We start from the raw sequence: 21,726 nt of genomic DNA, 5'->3' as shown, positions 1-21,726 counted from the left end.
TGCATATGAATTCCGATTATATTGCATTTGCATGAGCATTCGACTCGAAATTTGCATTCAAACAGTGCGTTGCAGTCAATGTAATGGGCAAACACATTTAAATAGCTAAATTATTAAGAGAAATTCTTAAAATATTTCTTTAAAAATCCAAATAGCACAACAAAGAAGTTCTTAGTAAAAGGGCAGCATAACTTCATGCATGCCTACAATGCCGTACCGCACTGTATCCTATATATGTAAAGTCTGGTCGCAGTCATTGTAATCGCATCGCATCGATCTCAATCGCATATGGATTGGAATCGCACACTCTGCTACCCTGTAGCTGCGACCTTAGAAGGCATTTAGAACGTATTGTGCCAATAGGCGTCACACGCCGGCTCGAGTGCAGATTTACTACTATTTACTATTTATATTTCAAATTTATCGTTTGTTGTGACTCGACTATCGTCAGCTAATCGCCTGCTTATTGTTATTACGACACCGCGCGAGGCAAACGGAAAGCGGCCCAGAAAACAAATAGAGTCATACGTATTCTATAACATCTCATGGAAAGCGGAAACTACACACACACTGACCACTCACAACCGCATTTTTATTTCATCATCATCTATACATATATGATAACTAGATCGAAATCTATCAAATCAATGGGTATTTTCAAGGACCTCAGCTGATAGGATGAACTACTATGTTCAAATTTATCATCTTATTTGCATAGAAAACATCCTAAGAAACAATTAATTGATATACCCATTTCTATCATGATCTATTATTATTTGCACTAACGAACTTTCAATATTATTTGGCTTTTAAGTCACAAAAAGTAGTCATTGATATAGTACAAATATTAGCAGAATTTTATTGCCCTCCTCAAATGATTCACATGACAAATGCAAACCACGTGCATTAAACAATACGTTTTATAAGAAAAACACAAACATTGTAAATTTACCGAGATCTGAAATGTCAGTTTTTTGGGGGGGAAATCACCTTATATGTACGTAGCAATCGTCACGCGTAATTGCGAATGAGTTCAGCGAATTTGGACGCTGATGGGGAGATGGATGCGGATGGGGATGTGGACTGTGATCTGGGGATGGCGCCGCATGTGATCCTTTGGCAAATACCAGAAGCGGATTACTGGGCTAAGTTCCCATTTCGAGTGCCGGGCTTATATCGCCAGCGCCACCAGAAATAACCGAAAAATGGAAATGAAAAAAGAAGAGAAGACCCACTGACTGGGAAGCTGGAAAGGAGTGACAAGAATTCTGTTTCGGGTGCATGAATATGAAATATTTCGCTTTATTTGCAAATCATTTAGCTAGCGCCATAAACGGTGGGACGCGCCATTGAAGCCGAGCAAACACCACCAAATCAGGCCATAAAACCAGAGCAGCCGGCTACCATAAAGTACAAACTATAAAGTGGGCAAACAGTGGGATCCCGTCGAGATCCACTGGGCCAGTGTCAGGGGTGCAGTACCCACACTTGCCCGTGCCCGTTCCCGTTCCCATCCCAAGTGTCAATCGTCCGAGGCGTAGATCTTGAAGAAGATCACCGCACAGGTCTTCATATCTCCCGAGGTCAGATGGACCACGGCCTTCGCATCTCCGGCGATGTTCGCACGGGGCATATTCCTCAAAAACACGTGGTTGCTCACATTGGCCAGCCTGTAGACGTGCTGGAAGATGGACAACGAATGTAATCCCTTAGGGAATTGGTAACTAAATTCCAAATGCAGTTTGTAGATATTCCCAAAACTTACTTTTCCCCTTCAAAAATCCATTCTATCCGAACTCACCCCCTTTTTCGGCGGACAAATCATCTCCTCCTTGGGTACTTTCATAAATACGGGATACCAGAGTTCCATGGGATTTGACAAGGACTTGCAGAAGTTGTTCCTCTTCATGGCAAGCGTGGTGGGAATCCACTCGCTGCGCTCCCAGCGGAATACATCGACCTCCATTTCCATCGGATTGTTGGGCACATCAATCAGCACCTTGATGTCGCCATTGAAGTACAGGGTCTCCAGATCGGCGGCCATATCGACAGTCAAGCCGCTAATGTCCAAAATCTGTCGAATCGGTGTGTTGCCCCTATCCTCGGAAGCATCGCACACAATATCCAAGGTCTTGTCATCGCCCAGTACCTCGTAGGTGGTGCTCTAAAAAAATGTAAAACTGAAAATACCAGGATATTAAGGTATAAGGATTTATACCCGAGTTCCTCGAAGGGAGTGCAGAATGCATAGCAAGGCAAAAATCCAGGCGATGCACTGCTCCATTTCGTGGCTTTTCGAAGATCTCCGATGGTTGCAACAATTTATACAGCCCCATACTAATTGCTCGCCAATTAGGCAACGATATTCGCATTGTTTAACTAATTGCCAAATTAAATTGTACACATTTTGTTTAATTGCCGATGCAGATACTCTAAAATGCTATTCAGATTCACCGATCGTAGCACCCTCAAAAACATTTTGGAAAAAAACGGAGTAGAGAACGCTGCAAACAACAAAAGCGGGGCAATTCAGCATTCGGCGGGCGTAATCCGGAAGGTCGGAGCCCGGACTCGTCCGGAAGTGGGTCGCCGTCTCAATGGAACACCCATCCACACATAGTACACCTCGTATATCTCGTACACCCACATCACGCATACGTCGTGTGCGCCTGCGGGACAACGAGTGTAGTACGAGTAGCTAATAAAAATAAGCAAACGCACTTGACCCTGGACAACCGAGCGACTTGGGCCTGGTTCGCCGATTCTGTTTGTAGGCCATGGCTGCCGTGGAATAGCAAATCGGTCTGCCACACGACGCCCCTTATCCGAATCCGAGTTATCCGATAACGGAGCGTCTCTTCGCAGTGCCCATAAGGCGCAAACAAGACAAAAGCCAGAACAGCAGCAGAAGCGCGTGGGCTTCGCTTGCTTTAATGGCCCGGGGAATATGGAGCAGGGTGCTCCGGAGCTGTAGCATACTTTTCGGGTTGCGATTAAAGCTGAAGCATAGCTATAGGCTGAATCGAAAGATTCACGTGCAGAAATGAAACGCTTCTCGGGTCGGTGCTGAAGCATCGGGGTCATCCTGGACACACAGGCAACTAAACTTTGGCCAGCATACTACATTGGTGATGCATACCGATTTGGAGATGTGCCCTTTAAGTTTATGGAATCGCTGCCAAATCGCACATAATTCTTATTTTTAAAATAAAAAAAATAGTTGTATATTTATAAGAAATATATTAAAATCGTGTTCCACAAATTAATACAATTATAAGAAGTATTTTGTAATACAATACAAGGTATAAATAAAAAAATTTCAATTTTTCGAAATATATATTTGGTTAAGGTAGCAGAAGAATAATTAAATTCTTATTTTTAAAATAAAAAAAATTGTATATTTATAAGAACTAGATTCTAGATGCTTACATATATACGTATGTCAATTTTAATCACATTTTCTTAAAATAGTGGTTGAATTCTGTCAACTTACAATTTAAACATAATGTCTTACGTGCTTAAGCGTTTGAGGTAGCATTTATCAGCGCAATAGCATTTACCTGCGCAATCATTTAAATTTATTCTTATATGATACAATTGGTTTTCTTTTACAAAAATTTAGTCATTATGCGGCCTTAATTTCATTTACACATTTGGTAGTACAAAAATGGCAAAGTGTTCATGTACGATACACAGGAATAAATGCTTATTAAACATTGGTTTTAGATTTACAACATAAAATTTTGTCTACTGATATTCCACCGATGCTAGCCTAATAGTTTTTGCCTACCTACTTTTAAATTTATCACGACTGGTTTGCAGAATTGTCTTTGATAGCCTAAAACTTTAAAAACCTACTAAAATAGAACATTTGAAAAAGTCAGTCGGTTGGAAGGACTTGGTCAGTTTCCTGGGAGTCTGCGATTATTGGTTTGCCGTAGAGCAGGACCTTGGCCCAAATGGACTTGCAGCCAGAGGCGCTAGCATCGATACTTTTGATTATCTCTTCTACGTGCTCGTCTTCCAGGTGCACCATTGCGATGGCGGCTTCCCTGCGGATGCAGTCGACAAGATGTGTGGGTTCCAGAGTCGCGAAGGTGACCAGCTGGGTGTGTGGCATATTTCTCAGGATCTCCATATCCATCTCAACCTCTTCGCGCGACTGCATGCCATTCACGTTAAAGATGACAACAACGGTCAACCGCTTCTGCTGCTGATGCTCAGTGTGGTTGGCTCTCTTTTCGCCCTCACTTATCATTTCGTTAATGATTGGCACGAAGTGTGCATCCTTCGGAGTCATGTTATCGATCAAGATCATTTTCTGTCCGCAAAATGTCAGGCCGGATAGCATGCTCTTCACTCGGTCCAAAGGAGAACGGTCGGTCCAGGAGAGTGTCTTCACGTTCTCGGGCCAGGGAAACGTTTCCCGCAAGATGCGCGCAGTGTGGCTCTTGCCCACGCCAGAGGTGCCCACCAAGGCGATTGCCTGTTTGGAAGGAGTCCGGGGTATTAATACACAAAATATTAAATCTACAGTTTCCCCCTTCTCACCTCATTGGTGGTGTTGTCCAGTGCCAGTTCTAGCTGGTTCAGTGCATGATCCTGGTTGAGTACCTGGTGGCGGGCGTGCAGGACCATGTCGCCCAGCCGCCGGGAGGGATTGCAGTAGTTGTCCTGGTTGTGGACGATCGAGTGGAACTGATTGTTGTAGCTTTCCAGGAACCCGTTGACCGTGGACAACCTGCCGGTGAACTGCAAAAACATGCCAATTCCTGCGGCGAGGACGAGGACGAGGATGAGGTATCCCCAATTCCGCCATGGAGCCTTCTTCTGGGTACAATGGGCAATGTCCAAATGGCGTTCGCTGACCTTTTTATTCAACCGCTTGTTGGACTGCAGGCGGCGAATCTCAGTCCTCCTATTTCTAGCGAATTGTCGGTTTATCGGGGCGACCGCATTTTGATTCTTTTCGTTCAGCATTAGTGCATTGTGTGAGACCATTTTATTAACCCGTGTATCGTAAGCAACTGGATTGTTTTTGGCTGACTTGAGCTCGAATACAATTATTAGCCTACTTAGTTAAAACTTTGGTTGCATGCTACAACCGGCAAGTTATTCTAAATGCCGCTTCTTTCATGCAGTATTTCGCAACTGTTGTTTTGGTAGGCCAGCATATTTTGGTATTTTACTATCGAAACATTCTTCTGTTCCACCAATAAATACAATAATAAGAAGAATTTTTTATTACAATACAAGGTATTAAAAAAATTAAAAAGATACAATCAATTTAAAATAAATGAAAATACGTAATTGTAATTTTAGTTTGTTGATAGTCGGACTTGTACTGGGACTTAAATTCGAATTATATTACGTTAAATAAATAAAAACCCATTTAAAGCAGCAATTTAAGTTTGCATTACTTATAGATTTTTAAATCAGCATTAAATATTTAAAATTTAAACAATAAAACCAGCCCTGCCTGTTGTGGTATATTAAGGGTATATTTTAGCATGTGTCAATTTTAGTATATTTTACGAGCCTAAACAAAAACGGTCAGTTTGCAATAGCCGACTTCTTAAAACTATCATTATTTTAATATTTCAATAACCCGGAGCAAATCCCAGGCAGTCAATCCGATCCGCAATGACGAACGAAGATGTGGGCACCAACAGCGTCGCCGACCGCCTGCAGGTGGGTCCGCGCGAAGGCGTCACCTATCCGATCCAGATGAAGTACTGTGGCCACTGCACGATGCCCATTGAGGTGAGTTTGTCTTCAAACCTGGGAAAAATCCATATTGGGGATCATATATGGCCCATATTTTTACATATATAAATATCCACTATACGCAGTACTGCGAGTACTATCCGGAATACGAGAAGTGCAAGGACTGGCTGGAGCTCCACATGCCGGATGACTTCGAGCGACTAAAGATCGAGGAGGAGGCTGCCGCCGCCGACGGAACGGATGACGACAAGAAGCGCCAAAAGCGTGGTGGCAAGGGACTGCTGCGCGTCAAGAAGAAGGAAGACGTACCCAAGCGTATCTGCGTCTCGCGGGCGGCACGTGGCAAGAAGAAGTCCGTGACCGTGGTCACAGGATTGAGCACTTTTGGTAGGTTCTGTTCGCACATTACGAGTATAGAGTAGGAAATGGAGGGCATGCAGCATGCACAAAACTTGGGTATCGGGCACGCCGGATGCTAAGAGTAGCTGGTAATGGTAATACCATGTAACTTAGATATACTTATTTAATTTTATAGATGAGTATCACGAGCTTTATTGTTAACCAAGACTAATACATTCCCTGTCTGTTCCAGATATTGATCTCAAAGTGGCCGCCAAGTTCTTTGGCACAAAGTTTGCCTGCGGCTCCTCGGTGACCGGAGACGACGAGATCGTCATTCAGGGCGACGTCAAGGATGACTTGTTCGATGTCATACCCGAGAAATGGGCCGAGATCGATGAGGACGTCATCGAGGATTTGGGCGATCAGAAGCGAACATAAATAATTTACTTTTTTTTTTAGCTTATTTTATACGCTACATCAACATAAATATATGAAACGTTAAACGTAATAAGCGGATGGGTTATTGCGGCGGCTGCTACCCGAGTTTTTCTCCATCTGGTGAAGGATTGGAATTGGTTTCCATTGAAATGACTTCATCCGTTGCAGGCACTGTAGTGGCTGGAGTTGCTTTATTCTCTGAAGACGATGTTTCCACTGGGGTTGCTTCTTCCGCTGGAGTAGTTATAACTGCTGTAGTGGCTTCACTTGAAGGAGTAGCGACATCAGTAACTCCATCATCTGGCGTGGTCTTGTCCGCTGGAGCTATTTCCGCTGGATTGGATTTGGCCTGGGCATTACGCTTTCCAGATTGCTTGCCGGTCTTCGCAGTGGACTCCGCAGGTTTTTCCGCCGGTGTTTCCTTAGTAGCGCCTTTGGTTTCTCCACCATGGAAGTGTTTGTAGCTCAGCTGAATGATTTTCTCGTTCTCCTCATCGGTTAGTGGAGCTTTATTATCGTCGATGAGCTGGGGAGGTTATTATATACTTCAGTAACCTTTCTGGCATATGATAGATTAATCCTCACCAGCTGCGTGTGCAGGGCACTTGTAGGCGGATCATTGATCATTTGCAGGATCTCTTGGGACTTCAGACGATAAGAAGACAGGTCCTTAACGTAATTCATAATGTTCTCACGAGTTTGCGTCTTGCAGGGAGACTCCTCCAGATACTGCAGTGCCTGTGGAACAAAGTGTTTGCTTAATTTATCATATGTTAGTTAAGTATTTTAAAAAAGCAACACCTCATAAGTAACCGTGGCCAAGTTGCGCATACCGAACTTCTTTTTGGTGCTCTTGATCTTCTGTAGAATCTGCATTACTTCCAGATTGGTGAGGTACGAGAACGTGGGATTGACCCTGAAATTGAAGCGTAATCATCTGCATGTTATTTACTGTTTAATGGAAAAACAAAATAAAAACAAAACAATCCTCACGTTTCCATTTCGGCAATTTTTAGTATGACCGCAGAGCAGACGCTGAAATATACCCCACCAAAGCATATTACAGTTAGGTTTTGTATATAACATAACAGATTTTTTATTTATGAATTAATATGAAAACGATGTACTCAACAAATGGTGATAAATGTATTAAACATTGTGTTGAATTCATAACTCGATAAGTTCAATATATTAAAGTTAGTTCAATATTATTAAATTAGTTGCAATTGGTTTTTGCATTGCAGTATATTTGTTACAGAAAAGCTATGGGCACACTAAGGCAACGCTTAACATAACATTACAGCGAATTCCGCCACTGTTATTGGATTGTGCCACCTGCTGTTAAGGCTTTGGATTCCACTCCGCTGAAGGAAGCAGAGGATGTGGATGCTTCTGATACTGGAATCCTTTGTACGGCATGCATTCCCATACGAATGAGACGGCGGCAACGTCGACAACGGCGGGCGTAGTCACGAATGGAGCAGGCGGATCGGGAGCTGGAGCAGCGGGAGCCCATGGCAGCACGGAGGGCAAGATCCGGTGCATCTTCCTCAGCGAGTTTCATGCGACGGCGGGCTGCAAGATAAGCTGCCAGGTGAGCTGGTTCCCAGGAGCGGTGATAACGCAGTATAGTTCGAACTAATCCGCGTCCCTCAGGTTCCCGATAACTACATATCCAAGGATGTGTTCGATGCTATCAATGTATACATCATACCCAAGCAGCATCTTCAACGCTGCATTCTCACCGTGAACGCAATGGACGTAAAGATTGTCGGCTATCCAGTGGGCATCCAGGATCAGCAGAAGTACGCACGGAACGCCTTCCTATTCAACCTATGCTTTGTCTGCGACTCGCGGGCCAGGAGCGTCCAGTACGAGCCCGTGGTCAAGAAGCTGTCCGAGTACCTTATAATGATGGAGGAGGAGTCGTGCTTCCTGTCTCGCGAAGATGACAAGCGCCGCCTACAGAACATCTTTGAGACTGTACTACGCGACCTTAACGAGCGCAAGGTGGCCACCATTGTTGAGGGCGATAACACTATATATCTGAAGATCGTCATGCACAAGCCGGACCCGCCGCCGGTCAAGGATCACATGGTGCCCCTGCTGCTGGCAAACCTGCGCGATGCTCCGCTGGACAACTGGGACCTTACCACGCAACAGGTGCGGACTATTCCTGATTTTATAGTTATACCACCGTTGCGATGTAAATAATCCTGTAATACCATTGGACTAATATGGTTTCCTCTAGATCCTGCCTTATATAAATGGAATCAACCATGTTGCCCGCATTGCCGCCGAAGCGGACGTGGAAACGGACCTGGTCAAGTCGTGCATACAGAATCTGGTCTACTACGGGGTCGTTCAGCTGCTACCCATCCTGAAGTACAGCAACGTGTACATGACACAGAACCTAAAGCATCTCATCCAGAGTGCATCACTGAGCGGCGCCTGCCGGAAATACGTGGCCTTGCGTCCGGACAAGACGCTGCCCAGTGTTCAGCGCATCTTTCAGTTCTACGCCTCGATGACTCACGGCGTTACTCTGCGAGCGATCTGCCAGAGATTGTGCCCCCAGCACCACAACATCGATGAGCGTCGCATGGTGATCTTTGGGCTGCAGCACCGATTCATTCGCTGCATCCACAAGTACCCGGTGTTTACGGGCTCAGTGCCTTCCGGGCGGCAGAAGATGTACACCGGGCTGATCAGCTTTGACGAGATCTGCTGCAAGACGGGCCTCTCGCCCTGCACCATCGAGCGGGATATCGAGAAGGACACGAATGTGACTGTGATCTGGAAGTGACGACCGGAAGGACGTCTCCGGCCGGTTGGGTTTGTTGTAGTTTGTAAGCGAACCGATTGTTATGTTTCCAAATGCTTTTTTATATACACGCATATACACATAAAGTTTCAAAATTTACTGGTTGGGCTTGGGCTGGTTAAGGAATTGCTTTGCCAGCTGGACATCAATAAGGAAATCTTTGCGGTAGAGAAAGTGCATTCCGAACCGCCTGGGCCACACAGGCGTCCTCTGAGGCCATGCCTTAAATAGGAAATGTATGAAATTAATAATGATACAATTTTGAAAAAGACAGAGATAGTCATATAGTTACACAAACTTAATAAAAACGCACCCATGGATTGAAAGATGCTGATTTCTGCCTCCCTGGGATAGTTTCCATTCAGAATGATCTCACCCACTTCAGCAGTGATCGGAGCAGGTAGTCCCACCAATTCAGCCTCGGCATTGGCATAGCAATCCACGTAGACTTTGGCCTGCTGGTAAATGTCTGGAGCCACCTCCGAAAAGTGAATTTCGCCGGCTCCCACAGCTGAAATTGAAAGTTAAGGTATCATTACTTCATTATCTTCCATCCATCATTCCGTTACAACAGCAGACCTACCATTAATATGAACACCCTGGTTAGTTTTAAGATCTGCCAACTGGATGAGCGGCTCCTTGGAGTACGTGGCAATGCAGATGATATCGGCATCCTGGCAAGCTTCGTTGGGACTTGAACAAACATTAATCTGGGTTCCGCTCTCGATGTTCAATTTCTGCCGCAGCTGGTACGATAAATCCTGTGCCTTTGAATGCGTGCGATTGTAGAGATTGAGCTGCCTCACCCGGAAGTGTGCGCAAAAGGCGGCGGCATGGAGTTGTCCTTGGACTCCACAGCCCACTATGGCCACGTTGATATTCCTTTCCTGCTCTGCCTGCGCCCCAAAGCGCCTGAAGTACAGATACTTGGTGGCTACCAGTGAAGCGGATACAGTGCGCCAGGTGGTCAAGTCCGTGCCCTCCATTATGGCCGACAGTTGACCGGTTTGATTGTCGAACAACAGCACATGGGCTTGGATGCTGGGCAGCGGAAGATCGCGGCGCGGATTCCCACTGAACGAGGTCACCAACTTGCAGGCCAGTGTGGAGTGGGTGTGCTCCACTTCCCCAGGATCCCTTGGCGATTTCAGCTTGTAGTTTCCCACATAGGCGGGCATGGTGAGCAGAATCTTGCCAGGTTCCTTGCCGCATGCGGTGAAAGTCCTCTTCGGTTGAAAGGCAAAGGATGTGGAGGGCGTTTTGGGATCCTCTTTAACTATAGCTACAAGTGCAGATTCCACTGCTTTATTGACCAGCGGCCAGGTGAGAACCTCACGCACTGCATCCGCACTGTAGTAATTTACCATAACGCTGCTTATATTGGCAATGAAATGGATTTAAAACAAAGTAATTCTCGCAAATTAAAATATTATAATTATAATTGGATTGCAACTTAGTATCTCACTAGCGACCAAGTCACCAGTGATGCCAGGTTTCAGGGATATTGGCGTGGAAATAACTAAATTAAGCAAAGTTTTAATTTGTAATAATATACATATATTCGAATAATATTAGGCCTAAAACCGTTGATTGTAAGTTATTAAGTTTAATTGGGCTTTTGTAAATATTTGGGCACAAGAACTTTTTTAGTTCGCAATCTTGGGAGAACTGTTGAGTTAACCTAAAAATTAACTAAAAAATACCCCTATTATCATTTAACACTTATCGAAATCAACAGTCGATAACTTTGATGATGCAAGGCGTTAAAATTTTAAATTTACGATCAAGGTGCGCATTATTTGATAACATACAACGTATTGAAGATAAAACAATTGCGTTCAGCTTAAATCAGGAAAGACCATTATCTGAAGTGGGAAAAACCAACCGAAAACCAATTTTCACGGGCGACTGTTTTTCCTCATTTCTAATGCAGTTTTCCCCATTCTTCGCCGTCGCTGGGAAAATGCATTTTCACCGCACGCCAAGGGCGAAACCGCAGCGCGAAAAAGGGAAACCGCTTCTGTCAACGGCTTTATCGCCCCGAAACGATTCTCGCGAACAGCTGGAAACTGAACCACAGCCCACACAACCCGTCCACTCCACTCCACTCCACTCCAATCCAATCCCACCCAGACCAATCCAATTCGGAGCCGCAGCAGGCGACACGAAAGTGAAAAGCGAATGCACTTTTCCGAGGCTGCAGCTGATAGGGAAATTAATTTATGCGCCGCCATTGTCTTTCTGGTCGCGCCATTTTATTTTCCCAGCTGCTAATTCAAATTTTGACATAATTTCTTCACTGTGCGCCTCCGTCGCCTGCTTTCTCGCCTTTTTCCCAACCAATTTCACTTGACTTGACCTTTGCGCGGCAATTTCATGGGTTTCCATGCACTGGGCGAAATGCATCGCATCTCTATTGTAGAATTCTTCTAAATGGCTACCGATTATATCGATCATGCAAACGGCTAGGATTATACAGTGCACAGTGAGAAATTGGGAAAGTATTTCATGATTTTATATTAAAAAATAGCTTTGGGCTGATGTATGATACCTAAAAACCATCATAAGGCCCAATGTCTATATTAACCATATGCATTTATAACGATTGTAAAATGTTTTTATTAATAATATTAATAATAATTTAAATTACCAAATAGTTTTTTTTTAATACAAGACAATTTTATTAATATTGAAAACAAAACATCACAAACTTACCACCACTCAGAATATGCAATCTTGTTTCCAGCTTGTTTTTGGGCCTTTCTGTATATGAACAGGATGAGCTAAACTTTTTTTCCAGTGCATGGGCCTGTGTGTAGGGTGGGTCCACAGCCTTTTGTTGTTGTTGTTGTTGTGTGGTGGCGGCCTTGGGATTGTGCAGTTGCTGGCTGATTTATATTCGCCCCCAAGTGCCACAAATCAAAGTCGAGCCGCTGCTGCTGACTCATTGGAGCGGCTCCTGGTTTATCGCGGTGACCTGTTGCATGCCCCACTCCTGGACACTCGGCGGTGGCACCACCAGAACTAACAGAACCAACAGAACTTGCAGAACCACCAGCAGCAGCACTTCTGAGTGTTCTGACCTTGCTGGTGGGTAAGTGGTTGGCCATAAATTTTGGCATTGCGCAAAAGCCACACCGGCAGCTAAAAAAAATAACGCCCCGATTCCAATACCAAATCCAATCCCAAGAATCCATATCCGAAAAGTGAATTGTCGCTCTGACGCTTTGAATAAATTGCTAAACGATTTGGCAAGCGCCAAAACTTAATGGCCAAAAAGGATTTCGCCTCGCTGCGCATAAATTTGCGGGCCAAAATCAATGACGAATTTATTGAGCAACTACGTAAAAATAGTTAAGGATATATACTCTGAAAAAGAGTAAAAGCATTGGCTGTTTTCTTTTTGAAGTGTTAGTTTATTTGTATGTATACGTTTTGTAGTAAGAAAAATTTAATATTAATTTAATCTTGCTTAACTACTTCAACTTAAATAGTTACCATTTAAGAAACTTACTAAAACTCACTAAAAAAGTGACTTTATCAAATTGAACATTATTTAGTTATTATTTTTAAATGGAATAAATGGGTTCTTAAGATCAATTGACAATTGGGTGTTGGGGCTTTGTCTTTAAGTTGCTGAAACTGTAACGGTAACAGGTAACGGTAAATGTAACTATAATAGTTATAGTAATAGTAACGGTAATAGCAATGCCTATAGTCGACTATAGCATACTATAGTCTAGCAACCACACACAGAAACAGAACGTTGCCACACCTTTTCTTCGCGGAGCTGGATTTTAATTTTTTACTGCCTTTTTGCTGCGCTTAGCTTAATTTTGTTATTGTTTTAGTGCGCGCCCGCACACTTGGCTCACACAGATACACACTCACACACAGGCGCACACACGTAGGTTAGAAAAAGGAAAGTCTGCCGGCGCGAAAAACTCGGTGCTGTAGTATATTCGCATATTGTATCTCGCATATTGTACCTCGTATTTCGTATTTCGTATTTTGTAGATCAATCTTGGAATGGGTTTGTGCCGTTAGCCGCCGGCGACGTCGTCGCTCACTAAAATGTTGTTTGTCCTTGGAGAATGTGGCAAAAAAGATAGAAAAATTGTATGGAAAAAATTTTAAAATTATAATATACGTATGCGCACTGTTACCGTGCAAGTGCACAGCGAAAAAATTCGCTGCAAATCATTAAGCATTTTGCTTGATAATTTATAGGTTTTTGTTTCAAGAGAAATCTGATTCTAACACATGACAAAAATGCATATGAGTTGTTCGTAAACAATCGTTGCCTAAAAGTGTGCTAAAGAATATTTAAAAAATACTAATTGGGACTTACATAGAACAAAAATATGAAATTATTTTTTACCTAATAAAAACCTTATTTTTTGTTCATTAAAATGAACAAATAAATGAAATAAATACACTTTAACATGTAAGTGACAAATAAAAGCAGATAATATTATAATAGATTAAAAAAAAAAATTTACATTTATATACATATAATAATGGATCATTTAATTTTAAGAAAATATTCCTATGCATATTCTGATATAGTGGTATTATTATTGAATTAATTATTAATTAATTTAAGTGATTTACATTTCTTGGTAGAAAACTTTCTTTATTTTATGGAAAATCTGTAATTTTTTTCTGTTGGCTATAAAAACAAACAAAAATTCTTTCCAGTGCTGGGATATATGTGTCCACACATCTGACGACGACTATAATTGTGCCGTTATGTTTAAGCGTTGGCGCCGCACCCAATGGACTCCATCGAGCTGTCCGCCCGCTGCCACCCCCATCCTATTCCCGCCCCTCTGCCACCGAACTCCCTGCCCCCCCGCGGATCCCGTCACCCGCCGCTTGCACCCACAATTGGATTCGATCGGCAAGCATTGTTTCTTGTTATTGTTGTCGGACTCATTGCAGCCAATGGCTTAGTTCGCCTTTGTCTAATGATTTCGATTATTGGATTGTTTTATTTCCCCCTTATTTCTCGGACTATGTTCGCTTTTTTTATGATACATTTTTACAACTTCCGTCTGGTGCACTTTGCGTGGAGCACTGGAATGCTAGAATGATAAAAATGCAAATTGGACATAACATCAGCATAAATTGGAGCTGCTTTTGGTAGTTAGTTGGATCGTATTCGAATCCGATTACATTATCGAAAGAGATTTCCTGAAAATCATATTCGTACATCAAATATTACACAAAATAAATTGAGCCATTGATTTAGTTTGGGCTATCTTAAATACCCGATGGCTAGAATAATAAAAAATGCAAAGTGGGCTCAAAATCAAAATAAGCAAAGAAGCAGGTTTTAGTAACTCGATCAAATTTGACTTTAGTCTCTAAACTACTCATATTTTATCCGAAAGATATTTCCTGAAAGTCCAACGTCACTTAAAATCAATATTACATCCATTTTCCATATCAATACAAGTATTTAATTTTAAACATGCTAATGTGCTAACGAATAGCAAAATTGATTGGTATCAAATATATTTGTGGGGTTTTTTGTTTTAAATTTAATGTGGGACCATTTTATGCAATATTATTTAAATATATAAATAAAATAATAATAATAAAATATAATACTGAGCTTAATCGAAAAAAAAATATGTCTATAATATTTTAAATAACTATTTTTCCGCAATCAAAATATTTTTGTTGAGAAACATTTGCTTACTTTATCACGTTTTCGGTTAAACCTTTATTTTTTTTTAATACTATTGTGCCTTAAAAATGCACTTATCCTGAGTTACTGAATAATATTTTTACGTTTTAGGCCTGAAATTTATGCGGCGGCCCTTCATGAGTCTTTATGGCTGCAATTGCTGCACTTTAACTGCTCGACTTATTTCTGCTGCCTTTTTCGTACGCCCACTGACTAATCCAGGGCCTAATATTTCCGAGGCCTATGATTAGCATATTTCAGCCCGCTTCCCCCCTCTCAGTGGCCGACGAGTTTGGGCCGCGTTTCGTTTCCACCAACCTGGCTTTCAGTCGTTCCACTGGCTTTTCAGTCGTCTCAGCCACGATCGGTTTTCTTCGCCGGGGATTTTTCGGTTGAACTCGGCTTGGCTTTTATCAGCCAGTCAGTCAGTGTTTCGCTTTTGGCCAGAGCTGACGAATTTCCTCCTCTCGCCTTTGAGCCCGGCCAAAAACAATAATCAAACGGGCAGCAGAAACGTTCAAAAAAGTTGGCGGTTGTGTGGTGAAGTGACTATGAATTGATCAAATCCATCAATATATAGTATAGAAAGGGGTAAATCATATTTATTCGCTAATTAGCGTCTATCGAGTTACTTATTTGTTTTGATTTGCCAATTTTTTTGTACTCCTTTTTGTTTTTGTGCAATTGGTAATTTACAATATTCTGTACAGCGGTGAATTATAAAAATTCAACAACAGCAGCAGCAGCAGCAACAAATAATAATATTAATAAAACAAAGCGAAGCGAGAGAAACAACAAATTCGAATATGCAAATTAAATAATTTTGTTTATGGTGCAGTCGAAAGAATTCCGAAAATAAAGTGCAAAAAAGTAAAACAACAAAATATTTTATTTGAAAATTTTAACCTGTTCTGATAGCGGCTGGATCCGTCGATTGAGGTAAGCTGATTTATTTTGGCCAAATCATATTCATACACGGCTCAAATGCGTCGCAATACATCTCTGATAGAGAATAGCTAGTGGGGCTTATCAAGATGTATCATATATATAATATATGTATATATATACATATATGGCCGACTTGTGATCCGATTTGGCTGCAGTTCTGCAACGCTGACTTGGACTTGGCTTTGGCTTTGGATTAGTGGCAGTAAAACACTTCCGATCCCACTGAACCGCAACCATCTCGGTGGAAGAAAGACGACCTTGCCCATGAAAGAAGAACCAGAACCCACTGAAGTGGCCACCCATGGTTTTCAGGGGGAGGAAGTCCGGTGGGACTGAAGGATGGCCGAGTGGCGGAATCAAGGCAAGGTCGTCTTCATGAGTATAACAATGCATTTTTAAAATGAATATAATTTATGGATAATATCAGAGCTGTTATGTTTTAAGATTATCTGAACAACATAACTTTCAGCTACTTTTTATAGTAGATAATATAGATTAGTAGAAACGCTGCCTGAAATATTTCAAGCATTTAATGATTGAACAAAAACTGCTTTTCAAGCAGTATACTATCCAGTTTCCAAAATTACATTTATATTATTTTATATCATATTTATTATATTATATTTAATTGTTTTATACATTTTTGACTTGCATGCGATTTTTAAATATTTTCGCAACCCAAATGCTCCTTGAACACCTTCTATATTTATGGGTTTTCGGACTGGGATTACCCCATCGCTTGCCCAACTTTCGGCTCCATCCAGTGGAGTGAATAAGGGATCGGGTGAGCAATGACCACAAGTTGGCAGCTCGGCGGCATTAAAGAGCATTTTAGGCACTCACCTCTTGACCCGACCCACTTCCATATGTCACAAAAGAACAGCGTCAGTCGGTGGTTGGTGGTGATAGTGATTCGATTCGATTCGGTTGTTCGTCGCTGTTGCTGCTGTACCCACTGCTCCTCCATTGAAAGCACCCTGGAAAATCAAAGAAAAAACCTACAAAAATTCCAGACCCCCGATCTCCGATGATTGCGTTGTTCCATATGCGCATAAAGCAAATTGCATTAACATTTAGGCCTACGCGCAGAATGCCGCCCACTTTGCGGCTGTGCTGCGGCAGCAAATGTGCCATTCCGCCCGTTTCGCCGTTCCATTCCACAGCGTGCCGTCTGTGCTTTATCAGCAACCCGATTCGCAGCGATCAGTCGCAATTCAAAGTGCGCGCTGTGCGGAGCCATTCATATCGCTCAACCGTTTTCCGACGGCGGTTATTTTCGAAAACTCCAAACGAGAATTTCGAATATTATCAAATAGCTCGATCGATTTGAACCACTAACGGTACTGGGCATGCACTGCTTTTAAATGTGATGTTTATCTGCAATAAAGCAGTGTGTTTTTTTTGGGTTTTTTCGCCAGTCGATCGGTCATAAAAAATATAATAAAAACAAGGTGCATCCAGTGAAACAAGCCATAAATTAGCAAAAGGTATGCGTAATACACATAAGAGTGATGATGATACAGGCCCAAAAATCAGCCACTTTATATGGACTGAGTGTTGTGGGCATGTGAAAGTGATGGCCACGTTTTTAGAATTTTAAAATCCAAACAGTTTATTACAAGTGTTTAATTGGATGCAACGAAATTGTGTTAAAATACATTGATATTTTAACAAAAGGAATACATTTGTTGAAAGACTATGAAATTTAAAACGCATTGTGTTTTAAATAGTATATACTTTGAAATACGGTTTTACATTAATAATGAAACAATAGCGAACTCGTTTTGGGAATTCTAAAATATTTGGGCTCAAGTAAATTGGTTATTGGTAATTTGTGTTGTCTGGAAAGTAAATTTTTGTTCAATTGCTAAATCTCACAATTTGCATAATAATCATATATTGAAAATAAAAAAAATGCTTGTTTGATTAAAGCACTGATTGTTTACTATCTACATTCCACCTGCCCTGGATCTTTATTCTTAAATTTGGTTTTAAATTCATTTAATCTAGAACTTTCCCTTTGAGCCAGTTTGTAATAAAGTCAAAAAAAACTTCGAATATTTCGAATTAAGACCTAACTATTTTGGTTTTATCGATTTTGGAACTATTCGCGATCTGCAAACGTTTTGTTGGCCGCATTACGTTTTCTGTGATCACGGCGATATAATTTCGACACAACCCGGTCATGTCCCCATAACTTCCCATTTCTCTTGTCGCTGGTCAAGAGTCTTCAGCACTTTGTTCGATTGAATTTTTTGTAAATTTACTTTCTGCAATTGTTGCCGTTTGGCTTCGTATGCCGTACGCTATATGTACATATACATATATATATATAGCGCATATAGCGTATATCGGTGTGTCGCTCGGCTTTGGCTCACTTTGGCAGCTTTCTTGCATAATAAACAAGATCAGGCTCAGCACACAATGTGCAACATTAGGCCAATGTTGGTACGTGGACACACTCCTCCAAAAGGGGGCGGCCGCAGCGGGGGGAGTGGCTGGGGCGGATGCGGGGAGGGGGCTGGCCTGAGTGGGGCATGGGGACAATCATGGACGGCGGGCGCTAAACTGCTAAGAAAACAAAAAGCGAAAAGCAGTCAGTAAAGCGCACTGTGAACAATAAATGATCTAGAATATCACTTTGGGCACAGAAGTGCAATCAAAGATATCTGATTATTCAAAATTTTTACTGCATTAAACGTTCTTTATATTTAAAAAAAGGAATATAATAATATATATAAATTAAATAAGCCGCAGTATATTATTATGAATATAAAGATATTTTAATGTTCCTACCGAGACTCATTTTCTACATGTTTACACTAAACAAAAATATTGCATTTTCAATTCATTCTATGTTGAAGATTACCATGAAAGTCTGTAGCATTTTCTCGCAGTGCAGCGCCAACATGCAGCGAAACAAGCGATGTCGGTGGCTACTTTTGCTCTCGTTTCGACTGCTGCGTGAGGCACATGGATAACTGGATAACTTGGACAGTTTCCCGTTACCACTGTCCCGCTCGGCCCCCGTCTCGTTTGCTCCCCATTGCCCCTCTCTTTCACTCCGATCGTGTTCGTTGTGAACCTGCCACAGCAACAGAAAACTACAACAAAAACGACAAAAAACCACCGAAAATAAATCGCCAACCGCAAAAGTTTGCAAACTTTTTTAACTTCACAATAAATGCAAACGAAAAAAAAAAAACAAATGTTGCTCCATTTCGCAGCTCAGCGAACCCTTTTTGTCTTTGCTTTCGATTTGACTATACACATATACTTACAGTAGAACCTAGCTACAAACAATAAGCCTTACATGCACCAATAACCATTTCATAAAAACTGAGGTGAAATCTATATGTTTCGAAACGCCATTTAATGGTGTTTCTTCTGGAGCATCGCTTTAAAAAAGAAGAAAGGAGATCGGAGGATGACCTCTTTCCGAAGTCTTCCGTTCGGCAGTCGATCTGATAAGATGCGCCAAGATTGGAGCCGAAGTACAACCAGATTTGATGGAGCCCGGGCTGAAGGGGATTCCCCATAATTTGCTGCTCTTGTAAATGCGGACGCGTGGCACGAGTCGAGTGCGATCGAATCCCCAAGTCGCTGCAACCATAATTGCCGGCACTCACACACGAGGAAAATAGTTCCATCAGCCACTCGAGGAGTCGTTAGTCCCGATCGACCAAGTCGCAAGTCGCCAGTCGAGAGTCTTCAGTCCAGAGATCTGGTGACTCTGGGCCAACTTGAAGCCACAGAAAAAAAAAGGCAAAGAGACCCGGCTCAACGTCGTGCCCAGCGATCTGCATTGTTTGGCAAATTTGTAAGCCAAAACTTATTGCAAACTTTATTTTTTTCGCCGCCGCGGTGGCTATTTCTGCTTTGCATACCCTAGCACAAGGTATTTATAGCTATTGCAGGAGTTAAGTGACAGAGTGATAAAGATTCTTATTTTCGAAAATCACTGTTTTATGTTAGTTGTTGGATTTTTGCTTAGTTGGCTTATGTTCATGCCTAATTTCTTGTATTCAGCATTTTCCAGCGAAGAGTATTGCAATCTTCAGTTATCGCAGACTTGCTTCCTTTCCTGTTTTTAGTTTCGCTGTCCGACTGACTTTTGGTCGCGCTGCTTTGTTGCTTTGCTGGCCAAGAGCCGACGACGACAACAGCTTCTTGTAATTATGGCGAGAGCCTCAAGTTGCGGACACCTTGGCCATGTTTATCTTGTAGGAACTGCGAGTCTGAGCCCTCGGCAAAAAGATAAGCTTCGCCCACATGCCACAAAGTGTCGGTGTTGAGTGCTTGCGTCTCTGAAATGCCACTGCAAGATGACAAAGTGCCACATCCAGGTAGCTGCCATAATGGTAGCAAAACAAAAGCCTTTTTGCTCGATTGGGTAACTCCAGGGGTTAAATTGAGCTTAAACTATGTAGAGCCGCTTACTGGACGTATCTTTCTGTTCTGAAACATACAAATTACAAAATGTGACAATGGAATGGTAACATTTGGTAGACTATTAATAAATGCGACCGACGGGGGGCCACCAAAACTAATATTCAAGAAATATTTGAACAAAATTGTGAAATGTGCGCAGGCTAACAGTTAATGGCGCCCAACGTGGGGCTATGCAAATAGCTAGTATGTACTAACGACTTGAGCGTATAAGCAGATAGAACAAATACATTCAAAAATGAAATGCAGTTTGAAATTGGAAATAGGTTATTCAACCAAATGTTGAATACCTTATTGATGTGATTCCTATTTATAGATAGATGTCATAACAATGCAAATGAGAAGATGTCACTGTTATAAAACAATGCAATTTCCACCCACATTTTCCGTTCGACCCAAACCCAATGGGTAGCTTACATTTTAATTAGAGAATTGTGCAATATGCGATGCCAATCGGGCAGCCACCCACATGTGTTCGGTGGTGGGATGTCTCATTTATGGCTCGCGCCCCGTTTTGGGCGACTTCAAAGGGTAACCGCAGGCGAAACCACTGCACCACTGGATCGAGCCACCGAGCCACTGAGCACCGTCATTCGAAAAGTAAAACATTTAGTGGGCAAAAGTTTAATTAAAGCAAGGCGCAAGGCATGTTCGGCTAAATGAACCTTGGCAAGAATTTCCATGGCGCAACCACCACGGGCAACAACAACCACTCAAGCGCGTCATTTGGTTTATCAATTTTCAGCTGCCGCGCTGCCGTGTTGTGCAATTGCATTTTCAGCAGAGCCCCTTTGGTTTTTCATTTTGGATTTTTCCTTTTAAACATTAACACCCCTCGCCCCGCGCGGCCCAGTCGCTCCCATCGATTCTCCAGCCCCCCCATGACTCACGATAGAAAATAAAGTGTACAGATCTAGCATAAAGTAGAGCAACAACCACATGTGTAACGCCCACTGGGTGTGGAGACGTCCGATGCTGGATGGCCATGCCTTCAAGTTGGCAAAACAATTTGCTATTAGCAGTTTGGTGTTTGCCGTCTGCTGTTTGCTGTTTGCCGTTTGCCGTTTGCTATTTGCCATTTGATTTGCTTTGGCAGCTTTTCATTTGCAACCCGCTGATGACAACAAATCATGACAATGCTCAAGGTACAATGTCAAGACCTCGCGCCACATGCCTCGAAAACTAAAGCATTTAAATCTAGACATGAGGTGGCGTGGGTCAAGCTGTTCGAGAAGTCTCCACCCCCATCGCTTCTAGAAGGACGCACCACACTGGCACAGGTCACTGCTAGCTGAGGGAAACC

At 42.3% G+C, this 21,726-nt stretch overlaps 7 protein-coding genes across 9 annotated transcripts in view; 3 read left to right on the top strand and 4 right to left on the bottom strand.

The window, feature by feature from the left end:
- Nucleotides 1–977: 977 nt before the first annotated feature.
- Nucleotides 978–2,351, bottom strand: LOC6726203. Its single transcript, XM_002107142.4, is given in 4 exon segments — nucleotides 978–1,681; nucleotides 1,802–2,164; nucleotides 2,219–2,293; nucleotides 2,295–2,351. Coding segments are annotated over 4 exon segments (639 nt in total). The 5' UTR covers nucleotides 2,337–2,351; the 3' UTR covers nucleotides 978–1,522.
- A 1,081-nt stretch (nucleotides 2,352–3,432) lies between these two features.
- Nucleotides 3,433–5,164, bottom strand: LOC6726201. The gene is made up of 2 exons (XM_002107140.4): nucleotides 4,552–5,164; nucleotides 3,433–4,486 (listed from the first exon to the last, which is right to left on the bottom strand). Exons 1-2 carry the CDS (start codon nucleotides 4,999–5,001, stop codon nucleotides 3,881–3,883), a joined length of 1,056 nt encoding a protein of 351 aa, XP_002107176.1. The 5' UTR covers nucleotides 5,002–5,164; the 3' UTR covers nucleotides 3,433–3,880.
- Nucleotides 5,165–5,533: 369 nt separating this feature from the next.
- LOC6726200 (density-regulated protein homolog) lies at nucleotides 5,534–6,577 on the top strand. The gene is made up of 4 exons (XM_039296515.2): nucleotides 5,534–5,552; nucleotides 5,625–5,763; nucleotides 5,853–6,114; nucleotides 6,320–6,577. Exons 2-4 carry the CDS (start codon nucleotides 5,644–5,646, stop codon nucleotides 6,505–6,507), a joined length of 570 nt encoding a protein of 189 aa, XP_039152449.1. The 5' UTR covers nucleotides 5,534–5,552; nucleotides 5,625–5,643; the 3' UTR covers nucleotides 6,508–6,577.
- LOC6726199 (DNA-directed RNA polymerase III subunit RPC9) lies at nucleotides 6,319–7,593 on the bottom strand. Its single transcript, XM_002107138.4, has 4 exons — nucleotides 7,501–7,593; nucleotides 7,309–7,423; nucleotides 7,093–7,245; nucleotides 6,319–7,033 (listed from the first exon to the last, which is right to left on the bottom strand). The coding sequence occupies exons 1-4, from the start codon at nucleotides 7,506–7,508 to the stop codon at nucleotides 6,605–6,607; spliced, it is 705 nt and encodes a 234-aa protein (XP_002107174.1). The 5' UTR covers nucleotides 7,509–7,593; the 3' UTR covers nucleotides 6,319–6,604.
- Nucleotides 7,594–7,784: 191 nt separating this feature from the next.
- Nucleotides 7,785–9,417, top strand: LOC6726198 (GATOR complex protein NPRL2). The gene is made up of 3 exons (XM_002107137.4): nucleotides 7,785–8,101; nucleotides 8,164–8,670; nucleotides 8,759–9,417. The coding sequence occupies exons 1-3, from the start codon at nucleotides 7,925–7,927 to the stop codon at nucleotides 9,311–9,313; spliced, it is 1,239 nt and encodes a 412-aa protein (XP_002107173.1). The 5' UTR covers nucleotides 7,785–7,924; the 3' UTR covers nucleotides 9,314–9,417.
- Nucleotides 9,373–11,027, bottom strand: LOC6726197 (ketimine reductase mu-crystallin). The gene is made up of 3 exons (XM_002107136.4): nucleotides 9,915–11,027; nucleotides 9,645–9,842; nucleotides 9,373–9,553 (listed from the first exon to the last, which is right to left on the bottom strand). Exons 1-3 carry the CDS (start codon nucleotides 10,696–10,698, stop codon nucleotides 9,477–9,479), a joined length of 1,059 nt encoding a protein of 352 aa, XP_002107172.1. The 5' UTR covers nucleotides 10,699–11,027; the 3' UTR covers nucleotides 9,373–9,476.
- A 4,398-nt stretch (nucleotides 11,028–15,425) lies between these two features.
- Nucleotides 15,426–21,726, top strand: part of LOC27206344 (atrophin-1) — a 30,865-nt gene continuing 24,564 nt past the window's right edge. The window contains exons 1-2 of one of the 3 annotated variants that reach the window (XM_039297257.2): nucleotides 15,426–15,617; nucleotides 15,737–15,965. The gene's annotated coding sequence lies outside the window, so the exon portion shown is untranslated. Of the gene's footprint in view, nucleotides 15,966–17,162; nucleotides 17,462–21,726 lie in introns of those variants that run through there. The other 2 variants (XM_039297256.2, XM_039297255.2) reach the window with 2 other exon arrangements.

The sequence above is a fragment of the Drosophila simulans genome, chromosome X, assembly GCF_016746395.2.
Source record: "Drosophila simulans strain w501 chromosome X, Prin_Dsim_3.1, whole genome shotgun sequence".
NCBI classification, from domain to species: domain Eukaryota; kingdom Metazoa; phylum Arthropoda; class Insecta; order Diptera; family Drosophilidae; genus Drosophila; species Drosophila simulans.
Note: the sequence above shows the minus strand (reverse complement) of the source record. Positions and strands in the feature narration are given on the sequence as shown.